Genomic DNA, 20,995 nt, shown 5'->3' on the forward strand with positions numbered 1-20,995 from the left:
TCCTCAACAAAATGCTAACAAACTGAATTCAGCAGCACATTAAAAGCATTATACACATGACCAAGTTGGACTTATTCCTGGAATGCAAGGATAGTTCTACGTGTGAAAAGTCTTATAATCAATGTAATGTACCACATTAAGAGAATAAAAACACATAATCATTTCAATAGATGCAGAAAAAGCGTTTCACAGAATTTAACACTCTTTCATGATAAAATGCCCAACAAACTGAAAATAGAGGGAGACTACCTCAACAGAATAAAGGCCATATATAAAAAACTGACAACTAATATAATTGATCGTAAAAGACTGAAAGCTTTTCCTCTAAGATCAGGAACAAGACAAGGATTCCTGCCTTTGCCATTTCTATTTATCATGGTACCAGAAGTCCTAGCCAGAGCAATTAGGCAAGAAAGAGAAATGAAAGGCATCCAAATTAGAAAGGAATAAGTAAAATTACCATTGTAAGCAGATGATATGATCTTACATGTGGACAATCCAAGATTCCACAGAAGAAAAAATATCTGATAGAACTATTAATAATAAATGAATTCAGCAAAGTTGCAGGATACAAAATCACACACAAAAATCAGTTGCATTCCCATAAAGTAACAGTGAACTATCCAAAAAGGAAATTAAGAAAACAATTCCATTTACAGTATCAACAAAAATAAAGTAGTAATAAACCAAGGAGGTGGAAGAATTGTACACTGAAAATTATAAGACTTTGCTGAAATAAAGAAGACGTAAATAAATGAATAGACATTCCATGTTTACGGATTGATAGACTTAATACTGTTAAGATGTCAGTACTACCCAAAGCAATCTATGGATTCAATGTAATTATTATTAAAATCCCAATAACCTTTTTGCAAAAATAGGAAAATCTATCCTAAACCATATATGGAATCTCAAGGGACTCCAAATAGCCAAAACAAAGTTGTAGGTCGCATACTTCCTGATTTCAAAACTTAGCTACAAAATTACAGTTATTAAAATAGTGTGGTACTGGTGTAAAGGTAGACATATAGACCAATGGAATAGAATAAAGAGCTCAGGAATAAAGCCTCACATACATGCTCAAATAACTTTTGACAGAAGTCCTCCTGTGGTTTGGAAATGGTTTGCTTGGCCCCACCAAGTCTCATATTGATATTTGATCTCCAGTATTGGAGATAGGGTCTGATGGGAGCTAATGGCTTGATGCCATTCTCATGGGAATGACTGAAATTTCACTCTTAGTTCCTTTAAGAACTGGTGATTGAAAAGAGCTTGGCACTTTCTTCCCTCTCTCTCACTTCCTGCTCTTGCTGTGTGATGGGCTCCATTTTGCCTTCTGCCATGAATGGAAGCAGCTTGAGGTCCTCACCAGCTATAGATGTTGGCACCATGCTGCTTGTACAGCTTGCAGAACTGTGAGCCAAATAAACCTCTTTTCTTTATGAATTACTCAGCTTCAGATATTCCTTTATAGCAACACAGATGGACTAAGACAGGTGTCAAGACCATTTGATGGACAAAGGCATTGTACATAGTCTTTTCTACAAATGGTGTTGGAAAAATTCAATGTCTGTATGCAAAAGAATGAGTTTGATCTTTACCTTATACCATATGCAGCAGTTAACTCAAAATGGATCAGAGATCTAAACATAAGAGCTACTATGTAAAACTCTAAGAGGAAAACATAGAGAAAGCTTCACAACATTGGAATTGTCAGTAATTTCTTGGACACGACACCAAAAGCATGGGCAACAAAAGAAAAAAATAAATGTTTGACTTCATGAAAATTAAAACGTTTTTGTGCATTGAAGGACAGTACCAACAGGGTGAAAAAAATGAGAGAAAATACTTTTCCGTCATATATTTTATAAGGAATTGCTGTCCAGAATATATAGAGAATTCTTTTTTTAAAATTTTTTTATTTCCATAGGTTTTGGGGGAACAGGTGGTATTTGGTTACATTAGTAAGTTCTCTTCAGGGGTGATTCGTGAGAGATTTTGGTGTACCCATCACCTGAGCAGTATATATCCTCACCCCTCTCCTACCCTTTCCCCCGAGTCCCCAAAGTCCATTTTATCATTCTTATGCCTTTGCATTCTCGTAGCTTAGCTCCCACTAATGAGTGAGAACATACGATGTTTGGTTTTCCATTCCTGAGTTACTTCACTTGGAATAATAGTTTCCAATTCTATCCAGGTTGCTGCAAATGCTATTAATTCATTCATTTTTATGGGTTAGTGGTATTCCATATATACCACAATTTCTTTATCCAGTAGTTGATTGATGGGCATTTGGGCTGGTTCCATATTTTTGCAATTGCGAATTGTGTTGTTATAAACATGTGTATGCAAATATCTTTTTTTATGTGACTTTTCTCCTGAGTTGGGATTGCTGGATCCCCAGTAGTGGGATTGCTGGATCAAATGGTAGTTCTACTTTTGGTTCTTCAAGGAATCTCCACATTGTTTTCCATAGTGGTTGTACTAGTTTACATTCCTACCAGCAGTGCAGAAGTGTTCTCTTTCACCATTTCCATGCCAACCTCCATTATTTTTTGATTTTTTTGATTATGGCCATTCTTGCAGGAGTAATGTGGTATTGCACAGTGGTTTTGATTTGCATTTTTCTGATCACTAGTGATGTTGAGCATTTTTTAATTTGTTTGTTGGCTATTTGTGTATCTTCTTTTGAGAATTGCCTTTTCATGTCCTTAGCCCACTTTTTGATGGGATTGTTAACTCAGTGGCAAAAAACCAAGCAACCCAATTAAAAAATGTACATAGGAGCTGAATAGACATTTTTCCAAAAAAAACATACAGATGGCCAAAAAATACATGAAAAGATGCTCAGCATCACTAATCACTGGGGAAATGCAAGTCAAGACCACAATGAGATACCACTTTACATGTATTTTAGTATGGCTATATGTGTATATATATTGTATATATATGTCTATCATAAAATAGATGTAAAGTGGTATCTCATTCTGGTCTTGAAGGAAAACATAAAAAAATGTTGGCAAGGATGTGAAGAAATAGTGTTTGTGTATTATTTGTGGGAAAGTAAAATGGTGCAGCCACTTTGGAAAATGGTATGACAGTTCTTAAAAAAAAAAAAAAAAATCAAACGTAGAATTACCATATGATCCAGCAATACTTCTGGGTATATACCACAAATAATTCAAAGCGGGAACTCAAGTTATTTTTTTCGCAATAGCTAAAAGGTCTAAGCAACCCAAGTGTCGATTGAGAGATGAATGGATCAGTAACATGGGGTATGTACATATAATGGAATATTAGCCTGCTAAGGAAGGAAATTTTCACATGAGGTACAACATGGATGAAACTTCAGGATATCATGCTAAGTAAAATAAGCTAGTCACAGAAGGACAAATATTGTATGATTCCACTTATATTAGATACTTAGAATAGTCAAATTCATAGAAACAGAAAGTAAAATTGTGCTTGCCAATGGCCAGGGGATGGGGCATGCATAATTCATGTTTAATGTTTGGGAAGATGAGAAAATTTTAGGGATGGATTGTGGTAATATTTGCACAACAGTGTTAATATAGTTGATGTTACTGAACTGTACACTTCAAAATGTTTAAAATGATAAATTTTTTGTCTGTATGCCACGTTAAGAAATGAGGCTGAAGGTCTTCTGAAAAGATCACTGAAGAGTTAAAATAATTTTTCATGCATTTAATAAATTTTTTGTTATATAAATTCTCAAACATGTAGAAAAGCAGAGAAATAGTGTAATGAAGCTCAATTTAATCTTCACCTAGATTTACAGTGTGTTTTTTTCTGAAGTGCTTTAAATGACAGATATCATGACATTTCTTTCCTAAGTACTTTACTATAATAGATAGCTCCCAAAATAAGGACTTTTTCATACAGCCGTTGTATTAGTCCTTTTTTACACTGCTGATAAAGACACCTGAGACTGGGCAATTTGCAAAAGAAAGAAGTTTAATGGACTTACAGTTCCACGTGACTGGGGAAGCCTTACAATCATGGCAGAGAGTGAAAGGCACGTCTCACATGGCGGCAGACAAGAGAAGAGGGCTTGTGCAGGGCAACTCCCCTTATAAATCCGTTGGATCTCATGAGACTTATTCATTATCATGAGAATAACATGGGAAAGACCTGCCTCTATGATTGAATTACCTCCCACCAGGTCCTTTCTACAACACGTGGGAATTGAAGATGAGATTTGGGTGAGGACACAGCCAAACAATATCATTCTGCCCTGGCCCCTCCCAAATCTCATGCCCTCATATTTCAAAACCAATCATGCCTTCCAAAAGTCCCCCAAAGTCTTAATTCATTTCAGCATTAACTCAAAAGTCCACATTCCATTGTCTTTTCTGAGACAAGGCAAGTTCCTTCTGCTTATGTGCCTGTAAAATCAAAAACCAATCAGTTACTTCCTAGATACAGTAGGGGTACAGGCGTTGCATAAATACAACTGTTCCAAGTGGGAGAAATTGGCCAAATCAGCAGGGCTACAGGCCCCATGCAAGTCCAAAATTCAGCAGGGCAGTCAAATCTTAAAGTTCCAAAATGATCTCCTTTGACTCCTTGTCTCACATCCAGGTCATGCTGATGCAAGAGATAGGCTTCTATGGTCTTGGGCAGCTTCTCCCCTGTGGCTTTGCAGGGTACAGCCTTCCTCCTGGCTGCTTTCATGGTCTGGCATTGAGTGTCTACGGCTTTTCTAGGTGCACAGTGCAAGCTGTCGGTGGATCTACTATTCTGGCATCTGGAGGATGGTGGTCCTCTTCTCACAGCTTCACCAGGTGGTGCCTCAGTAGGGACTGCATGTGGGGGTTCCAACCCTGTATTTCCCTTCCATACTTCCCTAGCAGAGGTTCTGCATGAGGGCTCTGCCCCTGCAGCAAACTTTTGCCTGGGGATCCAGGCATTTCAATACAGATTCTGAAATCTAGGCAGAGGTTCCCAAGCCTCAATTCTTGAGTTCTGTGCACCCACAGGCGCAATACCACATGGAAGCTGTCAGTGCTTGGGGCTTGCATCCTCTGCAGCCAGGGCCTGAACTGTACCTGAGTACTGTTTAGCCACAGCTGGGATGCAGGGCACCAAGTCCCAAGACTTCACAAAGCAGCAAGGCCCTGGGCCCAGCCCAGCAAACCATTTTTCCTCCTAGGCCTCTGGGCCTGTGATGGGAGGGACTGCCATGAAGACCTCTGACATGCCCTGGAGACATTTTCCCTATTTTCTTGGCAATTAACATTTGGCTCCTTGTTACTTCAGCAAATTTCTACAGCTGGCTTGAATTTCTCCTCAGAAAATGGATTTTTCTTTTCTATTGCATCATCAGGCTGCAAATTTTCCAAACTTTTATGCTCTGCTTCCCTTTTAAACTTAAGTTCCAATTCCAAATCATATCTTTGTGAATGAATACAACTGAATGCTTTTAAGAGCACTCGGGTCACCTCTTGAACATTTTACTGCTTAGAAATTTCTTCTGCCAGATACCCTAAATCATCTCTCTCAAGTTGAAAGTTCCACAAATCTCTAGGGCAGGGACAAAGTACCACCAGTCTCTTTGCTAAAGCATATCAAGAATCACCTTTTCACCAGTTCCCAATAAGTTCCTCATCTCCTTCTGAGACCACTTCAGCCTGGACTTCATTGTCTATATGACTATCAGTATTTTGGTCAAAACCATTCAACAAGTCTTTAGGAGGCTCCACATTTTCCCACATTTTCCTGTCTTCTGAGCCCTCCAAACTGTTCCAACCTCTGCCTGTTACCCAGTTCCAAAGTTGCTTCCACATTTTCAGGTATCTTTTCAGCAGTGCCCCGCTCTACTGATACCCATTTACTGTATTAGTCCATTTTCATGTTGCTGTTAAAGACATACCTTAAACTGGGCAATTTACAAAAGAAAGAGGTTTAATGGACTTATAGTTCCATGTGACTGGGGAGGCCTCACAATCAAGGTGGAGGGTGAAAGGCACATCTCACATGGTGGCAGGGAAGAGAAGAGCTTGTTCAGGGAAACTCTTTTTTATAAACCTATCAGATCTCGTAAGACTTATTCACTCACATGAGAATAGCACGGGAAAGACCTGTCCCCCATGATTCAGTTGCCTCCCACCAGGTTTCTCCCACAACACCTGGGAATTCAAGATGTGATTTGGTTGGGGATGCAGCCAAACCCATACCAACTGTAATATTATCATCATATCTAAGGATTTTTTTTTAAAGGATATCTAATATCTGGGCCATATTTCTGTTGTCTCCATTATTCCCAAAATGTATTTTTATTGTTGGTTTAGTGGAACTATATGTTGCATTTGTCTTTACTGTTTCTCATCTCTTTTGATGTATTAACAATTTCATGTCATTTTCTCATTCTATCTTCTTGTATTGTCTCTGTTTATTGTGTTGAATTTTGTAGTAATTGGGGCATTACCCTCAAGCAAGACACCCATGTTGTGGTATCTTATTTTTTTTTTTCATTCCAGAAAATTCTTGTAAGCTTGAAGTGAGAGCTAAAGGCTTGTTAGAATTGGTTTAAAACAGTTTTGCAAGAATACATCTTAAGTGTTAGAGTACAGACTGAACAGAAAGTAAAATTAGAATTTGACAGTTGGAAAAATCTTTAGAGTTAGGAAGCTGATTTCAGTTAAAATGTCTGTTAATAACTAGTAGAATTATGTCAAATAGTAGGCCAAATTAGATGTGATCAAGGATGGTGGTAGTGGACACATCTGTAGAAGCCTTTTTGGTAGTTCTCAAGGGTTTCTTGTATATTCTCTACTTTGAACTTTCTTCCTTTGAAGAAGTGTGACTTTTTTTTATTATAGGCATACTCAAAATGAATACAGAGTTATATTCTGCCTTTGGTAATATAAGTGGGAGGAGGAGGGGCACAAGGAGGAGGAAAAGGATAAAGGGAAGGAGGAAAAGAGGTAGATGTTTGTTATCAGCAAGATTTTACTTGATTTTTTTCTATGCATTCTCTGCTTCCCAGAATGGTTCTAAAATATCCTCAAGATGAATGTATTCTATTTGCTGGGGGATAAGAGTCACGACAAACAGTACTTGTAGACCATGCAGAGACTCCAACAGTTGAATAAGTTCAAGCATGAGAGACAAGTAAGAATTGTAATGGGGAAGAAAGGCACCACACTCACTGTCCATGGTCAGGGGTTCTGATTGGCATTCACACTCTCAGTAACTGATGGGCTATTACCTGGTACCAGGTTCACTAGCTTGGTAGGAGGTAGGAGGATAGAGACTGGGAGCACAACATATCAACATAAAATGCATCTTCATTGAGAAGCCTTACATTCATTCAGATAAACCTTTCATACCTACCAAAGAGTATACTGGATTGTAACCAGTGAGATAAATATGTGGATGTGTGTCACCTCAGCATACAAAAGTGTCACATATGAAAGGAACCACTTCTTCTAATATTCCATGAGTAGCTCCAGCTTCCCTCAAGCATCATGCTTTCTTTCAAGAAACACACACTGCAGGGAATCTGAGACTTTTTTTGTTTATGTTTTTGTAATAAGCTTTTGTAGTTAACTTACAGTCTTTACAGTTTAAATACTTTTCATCATTCAGGAGTCATTTTTATCATAAATAATATTACCTAGTAATACAACAGACAACCTGCATTTATTTTAATCTAGTTGACTAAGTGCTAGAAGAAGGTGTCAAAGAATTTAAGCTTGCTAACCTTTCTCCTCAGAAGGCTTCCTGGAAAAGGGAAGATTTAAATGAAAACAAAACAGAACAAAACAAAACCTAGCAGCAACAACAGAAAGCCTACGTGCTTATTTGAGAACGTGTTAATAAGCGTGGTTCTTTTTCGCAGAAACTATCTGTAGTTGAACATACACAAAATTTTGCATACAATTTCATGGGATTTGTAGTTTTCCCCCAAATTCTCTTTTGAAGGTAGAAGGTAGTGTATTATGGTTCCTGGGTAACATGTGAATGAAGATATAATCCCAGCAAGGTGATTGCTGGAAACAGTGAGCTAATCAGAGCAAGGTTGAGTGGTAGAGTATGAGGAAGTAAAATTGTTTAGGTTGAGCAGATGGTTTTTAAATTTTTTTTTGAGACAGAGTCTTGCTCTGTTGCTCAGGCTGGAGTGCAGTGGCATGACCTTGGCTCTCTGCAACCTCTGCCTCCTGGGTTCAAGCGATTCTCGTGCCTCAGTTTCCTGAGTAGCTGGGATTGCAGCTACTCAGCTACAAAAACTACCACACCTGGCTAATTTTTGTATTTTTAGTAGAGATGGGGTTTTCTCATGTTGGCCAGGCTGGTCTGGAACTCCTGACCTCAGGTGATCCACCCGCCTCAGCCTCCCAAAGTGTTAGGGTTACAAGTGTGAGTCACTGTGCTCGGCCTGGGCAGATTCTTAAATGTGAAAATTTTAGACCCTCTTGCACCTTCTCCAACATTTACTTTTGTTGACCAATGCCTTACTTCCCCTTACATTCATTTTAAAGTTCTTGTCTTTCTTGACTTTCCTGAAATCAGTATCTCTCTCTTTTCTCTTTTTCCACCTCCCTTTGAAACTTAGATATCCCTCAGTTTTTTTAGTCCTCTTCTGTTTTTGATATTCACTTTTACATTAAGAGCACTTCAGTTTTTGCTTTGTGTGGAGCTCGAGACCTTTATTTATTGTTGCCTGTGTACATGTCCACCAGCCTGTTCCACAAATACTAAGTTCAGAAATTCTCAAGTTGTACTTACTCTCTCACTGTGGTCTTCCTTCTGTGTTTCCTGTTTCATCTGTTGGCATCCCTGTCCAAAGTCCTTTCTTTCTATATTCCATTGCTATGTTAAGCCCTTCTGTGCATAATTGTATTTATTCTACAGAGTTGTCTTATAGGTCCTATGGTCCTACTTTTAGAGATAAAGCAATTTATGTAATTTAAATGTTTATCTCTAAATTACACTATTAGTATGGGACATTGCTGGGATATAAACTCATATGTATAGATTCCATATTTTTTACTGCAATTATTATAATGCCTGCCACTTCTGTCACTTTAATCTAAAAAATATTAAGGGTTTACTTATAGGTGTAATTAAAGAAATATTTATTGCAGTGTTTTTCTTAAAAAAAAATTCCAACAGTAGGAATTTCTGTTCAGTCCGTTAAAGAATATTCATAAGGAATACCAGGTGGCCATTTATACATCATATTTTTTACCAGTAGTTTTTATTTTATGTAGACAAATCATGTATGGAAACCCAAAGTGTGAAATAGATTAACAAAAAACAGTGCTTGAAAGAAGGGAAGCTCCGCAGTATTTCATGGACAGCTATCTGCAATGGTTTTTGAGGAAAATTAGGAAAATATTCGTAATACCTTAAGTGAAAAAAATACAATTAGTAAAACAATATGCACCGTGTGCCCCCAATTTTGCTAAAAATGTATTTGAATATGCAGTTCGCCCTCCGTATCCATGGGTTCTACATCCATGGATTCAATCAACTGTAGAGTGAAAATATTTGGGGAAAAAAGCATCTGTACTGAACATGGACAGACTGTTTTTCTTGTCATTATTCTTGAAACAATACAGCATAACCATTATTTACATAGCATTTATATTGTATTAGATATAAGCAATCAAGATATGTTTTAAAGTATTTGGGCGGACATGTGTAGGTTATATGCAAATATTACATCATTTTACATAAGGAACTTGAGCATCCTCAGATTCTGGTATCTTCAGGGAGTCCTGGAACCAATCCCTTGTGGATACCAGGGGACAACTCTATACATCGCTAAAAGACTGGAAAGTTATCCATCAAAGTATGAACACTAGTTATTCCTTAACTTGAGGATTATTTATAATTTTTATTTTCTCCACATTTTCCACAATGAGCAAGAATTAGTTTTGTAAATAGAGACTATAAAGCAAAACTCCCAAACATTATTAAATAAGGCAATAAATGCAAAAAACCCTCGAAACCTACTACATATCATTGAATACACACCATATACACACATACACCGTCATATACAAAGTAAAAGAAAACTGGTGACTGTTGCTCCATGAGCATTGGCTTTTGAAGCTCTTGAATACCTTTGTAGGCAAGAAACTGTACTCTACTCTTGGAACGCCTTGGATGAATATTAATGCTGTTTTCAGTAGGGGTTTAGAATTTGGACTTTGGAAACTGACTGTTAGGTTTGAATCCTGGCTCTGCTGTTATTTATTGTTTTATCTTGGGCAAGTTGCTTAACAGTTCCTAAGTTTTCCCCATTTGTGAAATGATACCTACTTTATAGGGAGGTTAGGATTAAGTAAGTTAACTTAATAACATGCTTACAGCAATGCCTGGCACTTAATAAGGGATCAGTATTAGTTGTTTTGGTTATTATTCCTGTCTTTTATTTTCCCTCCAAACTCTGTCTTCCTTTCCCTCCCCCAAAGTTAGCTGGAGATTTAGATGGAAAGTCATAGTTTTTATTCAGATTCAGTTTCCCAAAGAGGTCACTGGTCAATAAGGTACATACTTCTTCTCCTACTAAAATTTAGTAGCAACTATACCTTATTTTGTAAATATTTGTGTGCTTTTATGGTACGATTTCTAACCAGAAATTGTCCACATTCAGTGATTCACTAGGAGGATTTACAAGACTCAGCACATGGTTGTACTTACAGCTGTGATTTATTACAGCAGAAGGATACAAAACAAAATCAGTGAGAAGAAAAGGCACATGGGGTAAAGTCCAGAGTAAATCAGTGTAAACTTCTAAGGGTCCTTTCCCAGGGGAGTTACACGGGATGCGTCTAACTCCTCCAGCAAGTTGTGACAACACATGTAAAACGTTTACCAAGGAAGCTCATTAGAGACTCAGTGCCCAGGGTTTATATTAGGGATTGTTCATATAGACACTCTCTGCCTACCGTGTACCAAATTTCTAGACCCTAGAAGGAAAACAGGTATTTAGCACAAATCACATTTGTTTGTAAAGTGTAGGCACACTGAGCTGTTCCTACTAGGAAATGGTGGGAACTGTCCTGAAATCTAAATTTCCAGATGCCAGCAAGGGGCCAACCTTGCAAGCAGACCTTTCTAGGGATAGCAATCTCAGGCCTGCTATGTTAACTCTTTTCTGTACCATGGTATGTTATGAAATGTATTTTACTTAAGAAATGAATGTCAACAAATCTAGACGTTTTAAAAAAGCTTTATTGAGATACAATTCTCACATTATAAAATTCAACCAATTAAAGTGTACAGTGCAGTGATTTTTAGTATATTTATAGAGTTGTACAGCCATCACCAGAGTCTAATTTTAGAACATTTTCATCATCTCCCCCTTAAAACCCTTACTTATTAGCAGTCATTTCTCATTCCTACCTTTCTCCTCCCTCAAGCTTTCCCCCCACACCCTGCCAATCCCTAGGCACTAATTTACTTTTTGTCATGAAAGAAAAATCTATACTTTAGCATGTTTTCATTTTTATTTCATCTCTGATATTAGTGTCTTTGTAAATGGTACCTTAAAAATTATTCACAGGTATTTTACTTCCAGTGTGTCAAAGATTCAGAGTTTGAGTCTGTATGGCAGCTTCTACATCTAGAGCACTTACCTACACTAATCATCATCAAAATGGATATTACATGAGTTTGGGATTTTTAATGAAATAATTCGTTATAAAAGCCCTTGTTTTTGTAATGTTCGTTCTCACTTGTTTAAAAGTATATAATACAATTGATTGAGGCATACCAATGAGAATTTTTATATTTATGGGTTGACATTTAGTGTTTCATGGTATCTTTTTGCTAAAAGAAAGAAAGGGACTCATAGTGAACAGGATGAAGTTGGGAGAGGTAGTTACGCTGTTGCCATTCAGATGTAGAGAAGGGAAAAAAGTGTAGATTGTTAGGAGGTAGGACAAAAAGTATTCCTTTATTATAAGTGGCTGTTAATTTTTTGGCATTCTCTGATGTTGGTACAATATACAGTAGCAATGAAAAGTAAATTTACACGTGAGTTTATATTGAACCAGAAGCTAAAAATTTTTTAAGTTGTAGAAAATTTTCAATTTTAAAGCAAAGCTGCTTGTATGTTTTTAACCATTATTTTGGTTGAAATCTAGTTTCTTTGAAAATTGGGTTAGTAAGACAAGCTGTACTATAAACTGAGCACTATGGGAGGATTTTTTTTTTGTGATTAAAACACAGAACTTTGTCATCATGAGTTACATAGGTATTGACGAAACATGGATATTCACCTAAATGTCCAAATCTGTGTAATTCTTATGCTTTTGAAATAAATACTTTACTTTTAATGTTAATACATGTTTATAATTAAAAGGGATATTTTTGGACATTGGGAATTAATATATCAAATGATCTATTCCCTGGGACAAAGCACCAGCTCTCATAGTTACTTACATCCTTGTCTTCCAGGTGATTTTACGACGAGATGCTGCTCTCAATAGGGATGCTCATGCTGTCAGCCACACAAGTCTACACCATCTTGACCGTTCAGCTCTTTGCATTCTTAAACCTACTGCCTGTAGAAGCAGACATTTTAGCAGTAAGTACAGTAAAATTTATTCATGTCTAGAAACATCCCTTAAAGAAAAGCTTAAAAAAGCCCTGAATGATATTTATAAGACATTGTTATAAGATATTTTTATTTAAAAACATACCCCAACACATATACACAGTTACTTGACATTGAGGTACCTTATTCATTTATTTATTTATTTTTTGAGACGGAGTTTCATTCTTGTTGCCGAGGCTGGTGTGCAATGGTGCGATCCTGGCTCACTGCAACCTCCACCTCCCAGGTTCAAGCAGTTCTCCTGCCTTAGCCTCCCGAGTAGCTGGGATTACAGGCATGTACCACCATGCCTATTTTTTTTTGTATTTTTAAGAGACAGGGTTTCACCATGTTGACCAGGCTGGGTCTTGAACTCCTGACCTAAGGTGATCTGCCTGCCTTGGCCTCCCAAAGTGTTGGGATTACAGGTGTGAGCCACCACGCCCAGTGCCTTATTCATTTTTTTTTTTTTTTTTTTTGCTTCATATCTAATGTAAGATCTTGTGAACAATCAGTACCTGATAAATAATGTTGCACATGAGGGTATGTTTGCACATGTGGGTGCTTTGCACACATACCCACCTGCTGTATACTTATATAGAATTTTCCTGTATTTCTTGGTACCTAGTACATCTCTTCATGACTGTAAGATCTCAGTGGTATCTCTATTGATAATAATATTTAAGAAATTCTATAAGGTGTTGATAGAAAACTTCAGCCCAAGATTAGCATTAATGAGTCAGAAGAGAAGTACAGTGGTCCTATCTTTGATGGTGGATGGAAAAGTTTTTAGAGAAGAAGCAGGCTGCTCAAAACCTTACCATAGCCTCTCTTAGCTACTGTCTTACTTTCCTCCACACTGCGGAGTCATCAGATGGTCTCCAGCTTAAGATAAGGCTTGACTAGTGAGCTTTTGACTTTATGATGGAATGAAAGTGATGTGCACATTCAGTATGCACCTCAACTTATGATAAGATTATGTTCCAACAACCCCATCATAAGTTGAAAATATAAGTAGAATTTGACTTCTGAAACATTTTTGACTTATATATTTTCAGTTTATGATGAGTTTATCCAGATGTAGCCCCATTGTAAGTTGAGGATATATATTTTCTATTTCTCTTTTTCTGTGAAGGTAGAAAAAGAACATACATGCCTATCCTCTAGGTCTGTGCTAAGGATTTGGTTTTACTTTCTGGGTGCAACTGATTTGCTTAATGGTATCAGGTGAGAAATAAAAGGGCAAGAATTGTTGCTGACCAAAGCTTGTTGTGGTCCTCAGCTGTGCTCCTGCACTTTGCAGCAATTCTGGAAGATTCTGAGATCATTGTAGCACTTGAGAGAGCCAGGCTGGTTTCCATACTATAACTTTTGAAGGCAGAGGATGCTAGTAATCCATACGAGATTTCTCATCCCCTGTTGTCCTCCGTAGGGAACTGGTTGATTAGGTTTGTTTTTGGGAATAGTCTTGGTCTTTTTGAGGTGGAGTGGAAATAGAACCTTTGAAGACTGAGTCCTTTGCTATTCAAATCTCCCTTCTCAATTGATCCCTAAAATCCTTAGAATATTCTTGGCATGACTTTTGAAATGAGTTTAGAGGATTTATGGACTGATCAGGGAATAAAGTTCTCCTTGTCTCCTTTCTCTCCTTTGATTTCTTCTATTTTGTGTCTCTCTTTTTCCCTCTCTGTTGTTTTTAATACCTTTTGCCTTCTTTCTTTCATTTATACCCAAGGTGGATTGCTATTCTGTGGTCGAGCTGCCTGATGGATTAAATGATTTTCAGTGTTGTGCTCTGGGAACTTAAGCAGCTATATGACCTTGATCAAATTACTCAGCTGCTATAAGTGCCACAGTTTCTTTATTTCTTTATGTAAACTAGAGTGTTGTGGTGGTGAATAAATAAGATAAACTGCTTAGAATAGTATCTGACACATAGTAAATGTTTTATATATGGTTTAAATCTTCATTATAATTATCATTCTGATTATATTTCACTCAGCCCCTTGAGAAGATATGAAACTACCTGAGCTGTATTTTTTAATGTAGAGAAACAAAAAAAATGTTAGCTATAGAAGAATAGTCAGTCCTTTTTGCTAGCAGGGTTCCCTGTGCTTTACACAGGTACTTGTGGAATGTATGTTGATGTCCTCTAGTGAAGGACCTGTAAGATGGGAGCTGTTTAAATCTGGTCTCTATGCTGACCATAAGGATAGAAGGCTGACACGAATGCAAAGATGGCTGGAGGGGAGCGGCTTGTGAAGACATGTAACTGGTAAAACAGGGAACTAAAAATTGAGGCAGAGGAACTGGGTATGTGACAGTCATTCAAAGGAAGTGAGTTAAGAGGTAGAAAGAACGCTTCCTTTTAATGCAATAAGAGCATCCCTGAAATCTGAGTTTGCAGTAATACAGATATACATAAATTAGACATCTAGTTCCAATCAACTAGGTTGATTCTAGTTCTATTTGCACAGGGCTTGGGATGCTGCTTTTGAAAAGTTAAGTCCGTTTTAGTTATGCTATTTGTAATGCCAGATGCCTTTGGTTTGGGGTTTTTTTTTTTTTTTTTTTTGCAGTTGAATTCTCCCATGTGACTTTGAATTCACAGACAACAGTGTTTGTCCAACTAGTTGAGTTCTAACAGGCTATGGAGATGCTGCTATAGCATGACTAGATGACTAGTCAGACAGACCTCTAGGCCATGAGTACTTGGAAGGCAGGACTGTGTCTTACTAAACTTTATTCCTGGTGCCTGGTGTCGGTTACACAGTAGGAATTCAATACAGGTTTGAAGTAATTAAAAGCTTTCTCAGAGATATTTTACATCACATTTTCTTTTAATGGCATCTGTTCCTTAGTACTTTTAGATTACTGTTTTTATCTCTTGTCATTTTTCTTTTACTCAAAAAGAAACGTAATACTATTAATTATGTAGGTTTATACTAGAAACATGAAATTTTAGAATTGCACTTAAGAGATAACTACATCAGTGTTGTATATTCTGAGACTCATAGTCCACAAGTGACATGCTAGTTTTGAATTGTGCCCAAGATCTTACTGAGAAGTATTATCCATCTTATATGAGAGTCAAACAACCCATGTTGCTTGATGCCCAATCTGCCTTTTGATTCTTTTGTCTGGATTTGTCAGAGAGAATTGGTTGCTGGGTGGTGATTATGAGGGCCAGTGTGCTGTGTAGCAAAGAAACACCCAATGGGTGGTGGTGTGAATGGATTGGATTATATAGCACCATAGTCCAGAGCTCCAGAAATGGATTTATAATCAGAGTTGAAATCCAGATCTACCACTCTGTATTTGCATGACCTTGGGCAGATTACTAGCATTTCTTAAGTCATGGTTAACTTTTTGTAAAAGTGAGAGTTTGTGAAGGACAGTATAGAGTAGTAGGTTAAGGGCTGGGATCTGGGGCCAGACTGCCTCAGTTAGAATCCTGGTTCTTCTAATTTACCAGAGCTTATTTTCAACATGCTGTTGTCAGTCTGTAAAATGAGGATGATAGTAATAGTGGCCTACTTTGTAGAGTTGTTGTTAGGATTAAATAAATTATTACCTGTAAAGTGCTTAGCATGATGTCGGTACATAATGAATGCTAATAATTGTTAGATATTTATTACTTTCTAAATTAAATTAAACCTTTTGTTAAGGAAGCTGTCAAGAAAAATAATTGGTTAAGGAAAAGACCTTTTCAAAATAAGTGTACTCAAACTGTTACGTGGTAATCACTACGAATGGGATTCTCGTGAGGAGTAACTATTTTCTACTTCAGATTTTTTTTTTTTTTGAGATGGAGTCTTGCTGTGTTGCCCAAGCTGGAGTGCAGTGGTGCAATCTCGGCTCCCTGCAACCTCTATCTCCTGGGTTCAAGCGATTCTCCTGCCTCAGCCTTGCAAGTAACTGGAATTACAGGCATTTGCCATCGGGCCTGGCTAATTTTTGTAGTTTTAGTAGAGATGGGGTTTCAACATGTTGGCCTGGCTGGTCTTGAACTCCTGACCTCAGTTGATCTGCCCACCTCAGCCTCCCAAAGTGCTAGGATTACAGGCATGAGCCACCGCACCCAGCCTACTACTTCAGATTTTTAAACAGTGAACGTGCTTTAATTTTATGAGCATTACTCCCCTCCCTCCTTATACCAAAAACGGAAAGTACCTTTGTTAGTCTTGTTCACTGTAGGAACATTTTTTGTTTTAAACAATATGATTTTAAGAGGCCATATGAGACAATCCTTATTTTGCTGTTAAGGAAAGACAAAGCAGTTTCAAAAAGGGTTTCACTCAGTAACAAAACTTAATCCACATCTCAGTGTTACAAGTACTGTAGTTCAAGCTAGGTATTTTATTTCTATAATTTTAGCCGTAATAGTGAAACTCTTAAGTAATAGGAAGAGATAAAAAAATACTTTAGTATATAGTTTGTAGATTCTCGATTTCCTAATTTCAAAAGTACATTAAAAAATACTGCTTACACACATTTGTATTTGTCCTTGGTCTATTTCCATTGATCTAGATAAGTTACTTTATTTTACAATGGCATACTTGGCTAGGAGGAATTAAATGTTTTTTTCAGGTTCAACATTAACCTGATCATAGGTGAATTAAATCAATTAAACATATTTTAATTAAGAGATTAAGTGATAGATTGTGATAATGGGTTTAAAAGCATTTTGTAACTCTAAAGCATTTTGTAAACTGTGGAGTACTCTGCAAATATGAATTATTGTTGCAATGGGAAATCACGCTGAAGCAATTACCACGTATGCTTGGTGGCCTCCAAGTACACTACTAGAATGATTATCCCAGCAATAACAGAATGAATAGGTTTAGTGACTGCATTTAGATGCTTGAATCACACAGTTTCCTGAGCTAATTACAAGCATACAGTGAGAGGCAAAGGTACAAGATGGACATGCTAAGGCACTCAAGATAGGGTTCCAGTGGGATGCAAAAACCACACTACCTGAATCCTGGGTCACCTGTTGTAGTTTGTCCAGTCTTCCTGTATGCTGCATCAACTTTTCCTGCTGACAGTGTGGTACGGTTACCAGGACCTGAGTTGATGGTGAGCCAAGGGGACTTGACAGATGGAAGGTGTCTAGATCCAACATTTGCTTGCTCTGCCGGAGAGATGCAAGGCAACTGGTCACAGCTATAATTGGCTGTTAAACTGTGGAGTTGCTTATCTGCATGCCTCTGGCAGACGACATAAGAGGCTAGGATAGCGTTAACCAATGGGTGTTTGATTCAGGGATAACGTAGCTATCAGTCTGGATGTGTGACCTAATCCATACTTTGTGAATACTTAAAGTTTACTTGATCCTTCCATCTTTTCTTATCTATATATAACACTCCTGCTTTCTTCCTTTTTATCTATCTTTAAACCATCCTTTGTATCTATATGCAAAACAAATGTGTTCTTTTTTTTTGTATTTATGTCCTACAGGTTATGAACACCTACCTTAATTTTTAGTACGTAATTTTCACTTATGTTTCAAAAGTTACTTGTTTACTATCTATGCTGAGTTTCATCCATATCCCTTGTTTCTCTTGCTCTCTGTATAGCAAATTGAACATTATTAAATGATGAAGCAAACTCATCTCAACTATTTTCATTACTGTTCTCTTCTAAAAGCACAAAGAACTTTTGTTTTTTTTCAGTAAAGGACTAATAAATATTGTAGCATTGGAATCTATATCTGTGTGGAAGGGGGAAAGTTGTTGAAGAGTTTGAATACCTCCAGCTTTTTCCATATATGCATTTCATTGAATTTGGTCTCTTCAGTGTTCAACCCTGGATAAAAATGTTCAGCTTATACAAAATTGACATGCCTTAAAAATATGATATGATGCTGCTTCTTTCCAAAAAGAAAGTCATTTTTCATAGCTAGAGCCAGAAATGCCGTAAATTTCTTCCAGTAAATCAGACCTTTATAATATAGAGAAAATAAAATGGAATACTCCTCCTGGAAGATGATCTATCTGGAAAATTCCTTGCTAGGAAATTGTCTATGGGAACAACTCAGAAAACAGTAGGCTGAATTAGTGTTGCTGCTCAATAATAACATTTGAAATCAGAATCCAATTTAAGCATTTGTATATGTTGTAAATTGTATATATTCCTTCTATTTTAGTGGATGTACATTTACAAATTCAGTTTTATTTTGATAAGCTGTGATAGTAATCAGAATTGTCAAAATAATAATTATATATAATTTAATAAATCTTTGTTTTTAATGTTATGTATAAATTAGTCTTAACTTGAATATTTAAAATTTTATTTTTAGTATAACTTTGAAAATGCATCTCAGACATTTGATGACCTCCCTGCAAGATTTGGTTATAGACTTCCAGCTGAAGGTTTAAAGGTAAGACAGTTGGTAATACATTGTAAAGACACAAGGTATTTAATAAGGTGATTTTTATTGTTTATTATTTAAACAATGAAATAATTTCTTACTATTATTATAAAACCTATACATAGTCATTTGTAAAGGGTCAGATTATTCAAAAGGTATCAGAAAGAAAGTGAAAATCACCTAGGATTGTATTATTCTGAACTAGCTGTGGTTGACATTTTGGTATATTACATTTCAGACCTGTTTTTTTAGGATACATGCTATGCGTGTGTTTGTAGATGTGTGTGTGTGTGTACATATATATATATACACACACACATTTACATATATGTGTAAATGCTTTCATATACAGTGAATCTATATTTAACACTAATAGAAACATGCTATTTGGTTACCTACCTTTTTCTTTTAACTGTATGTTATGATCATGTTTTTCATGCTGATATGTAAGGATTTACATTATTAATTGTAACGGCTGCATAGTTTTGCAATATCATGAAATAGTATGGATTTTGAACATTGCTTTAGTTTTTCATAGTGGATATTTAGGTTGTCTAGTTTTTACTATTACAGTGCTACAATGAATGTTTTTCTTTGTGTATTCATCCATTTATCTCCATAGGATACATTTCCAAATGTAGAATTGCTTTATGACATGAATATTTAAAATTTTGTTCTGTATTTTCAGTTCTTCCTTCAAAAAGTTTAGAACAATTTAGAATTCCATCAGTAACGTCTGAGACTGTCCTTTTCCCCATACCCTCTTAAATACTAGATATTATCGAACTTTTGCTAATTTGATTTTAAAAAATCTAGTGAACGTAAACATATTTTTTGCTGCGTGTGTGTGTGTGTGTGTGTGTGTGTGTGTGAGAGAGAGAGAGAGAGAGAGAGAGAGAGAAAATGGACTATTAATGCTTTGCCGAATCTGAGAGAGAGAGAGAGAGAGAGAGAGAATGGACTATTAATGCTCTTTGCCCAATTTGAAATTAAAGTGTCCTTGTGCTTTGTAAGAGTTCTTTATATATTGGAAGTATCAATTTATTGTTTGCCATATATGCTTCAGATTATCCCTTCCTCAGTTTTTCCTTTATCTTTTAATTTTTTTTAAGGTTTCAAAAGTTTTGTTTAGTTAAAAATTATTGTCTTTTTCCTCTACCTCTGGTGGTTAGAAAGTCCTTTCTCATTTCAAGATATTAGTTTTTTGTTATATAAATACATGAAGTTGTATAGATATGTACCATAGAATGCTTTCAGTTTATTCTGATTTTCTTAAAATTCCTCTTTTTTTTTTTTTTTTTTTAAGGTAGATTTTCACACTGTTGTCCATGCTGGAGTGCAGTAGCACAATCTTGGCTCACTGCAGTGTTCACCTTCTGAGCTCAAATGATCCTCCCACCTCAACCTCCCAAGTGGCTGAGACTAAGTGTGCAGCACCATGCCCGGCAGGTTTTTGTTTTTTTTTGTAGAGATGGGGTTTTGCCATGTTGCCCAGGCTGGTCTTGAACTCTTGAAGCTGTCTGCCCACTTCAGCCTCCCAAAGTACTGGGATTTCAGGCATGAGCTACTGTGCCTAGCCAGAATTTCTTAGTAAGATACCATAAACCTATTATTTTTTATTTTTTTATTTTTTTTTGAGACGGAGTCTCGCTCTGTCACCGAGGCTGGAGTGCAGTGGCCGGATCTCAGCTCACTGCAAGCTCCACCTCTCGGGTTCACACCATTCTCCTGCCTCAGCCTCCCGAGTAGCTGGGACTACAGGCGCCCGCCACCACGCCCGGCTAATTTTTTTGTATTTTTTAGTAGAGACGGGGAGACCTGTTATTCTTAATTAGGATGGTAGGCACCTCTGGGAGGGATGTTCAGCTTTTAAATTATTTTTAAAAATTCATAGCATTTTATGACTATTTCTCATAAAAATATTTCAACCAAAAAGAAATACACATAAGGAAAAGTAAACACCTTCTTTTATTCTTTCCTTACCTATATGTAGCAGTCACACTTCCCTCTTCAGGGTTAAATATTATCAGTGATTTTACGGGCCT

At 36.8% G+C, this 20,995-nt stretch overlaps 1 protein-coding gene across 5 annotated transcripts in view; it reads left to right on the top strand.

Moving 5' to 3' along the window:
- RNF13 (ring finger protein 13) overlaps window positions 1-20,995 on the top strand; it is a 155,793-nt gene that overhangs the window by 20,449 nt on the left and 114,349 nt on the right. For all 5 annotated transcript variants that reach the window (XR_012430798.1, XM_045385121.3, XM_074031270.1 and 2 more), the window contains exons 2-3: window positions 12,436-12,565; window positions 18,879-18,959. Coding sequence is in view for 2 of the 5 variants with exons in the window: in XM_005546081.5 (XP_005546138.1) it covers window positions 12,452-12,565; window positions 18,879-18,959 (195 nt within the window). In the remaining 3 variants the exon portion in view is untranslated. The remainder of the gene's footprint in view (window positions 1-12,435; window positions 12,566-18,878; window positions 18,960-20,995) is intronic.

Source organism: Macaca fascicularis, chromosome 2 (genome assembly GCF_037993035.2).
Source record: "Macaca fascicularis isolate 582-1 chromosome 2, T2T-MFA8v1.1".
Taxonomy (NCBI): Eukaryota; Metazoa; Chordata; class Mammalia; order Primates; family Cercopithecidae; genus Macaca; species Macaca fascicularis.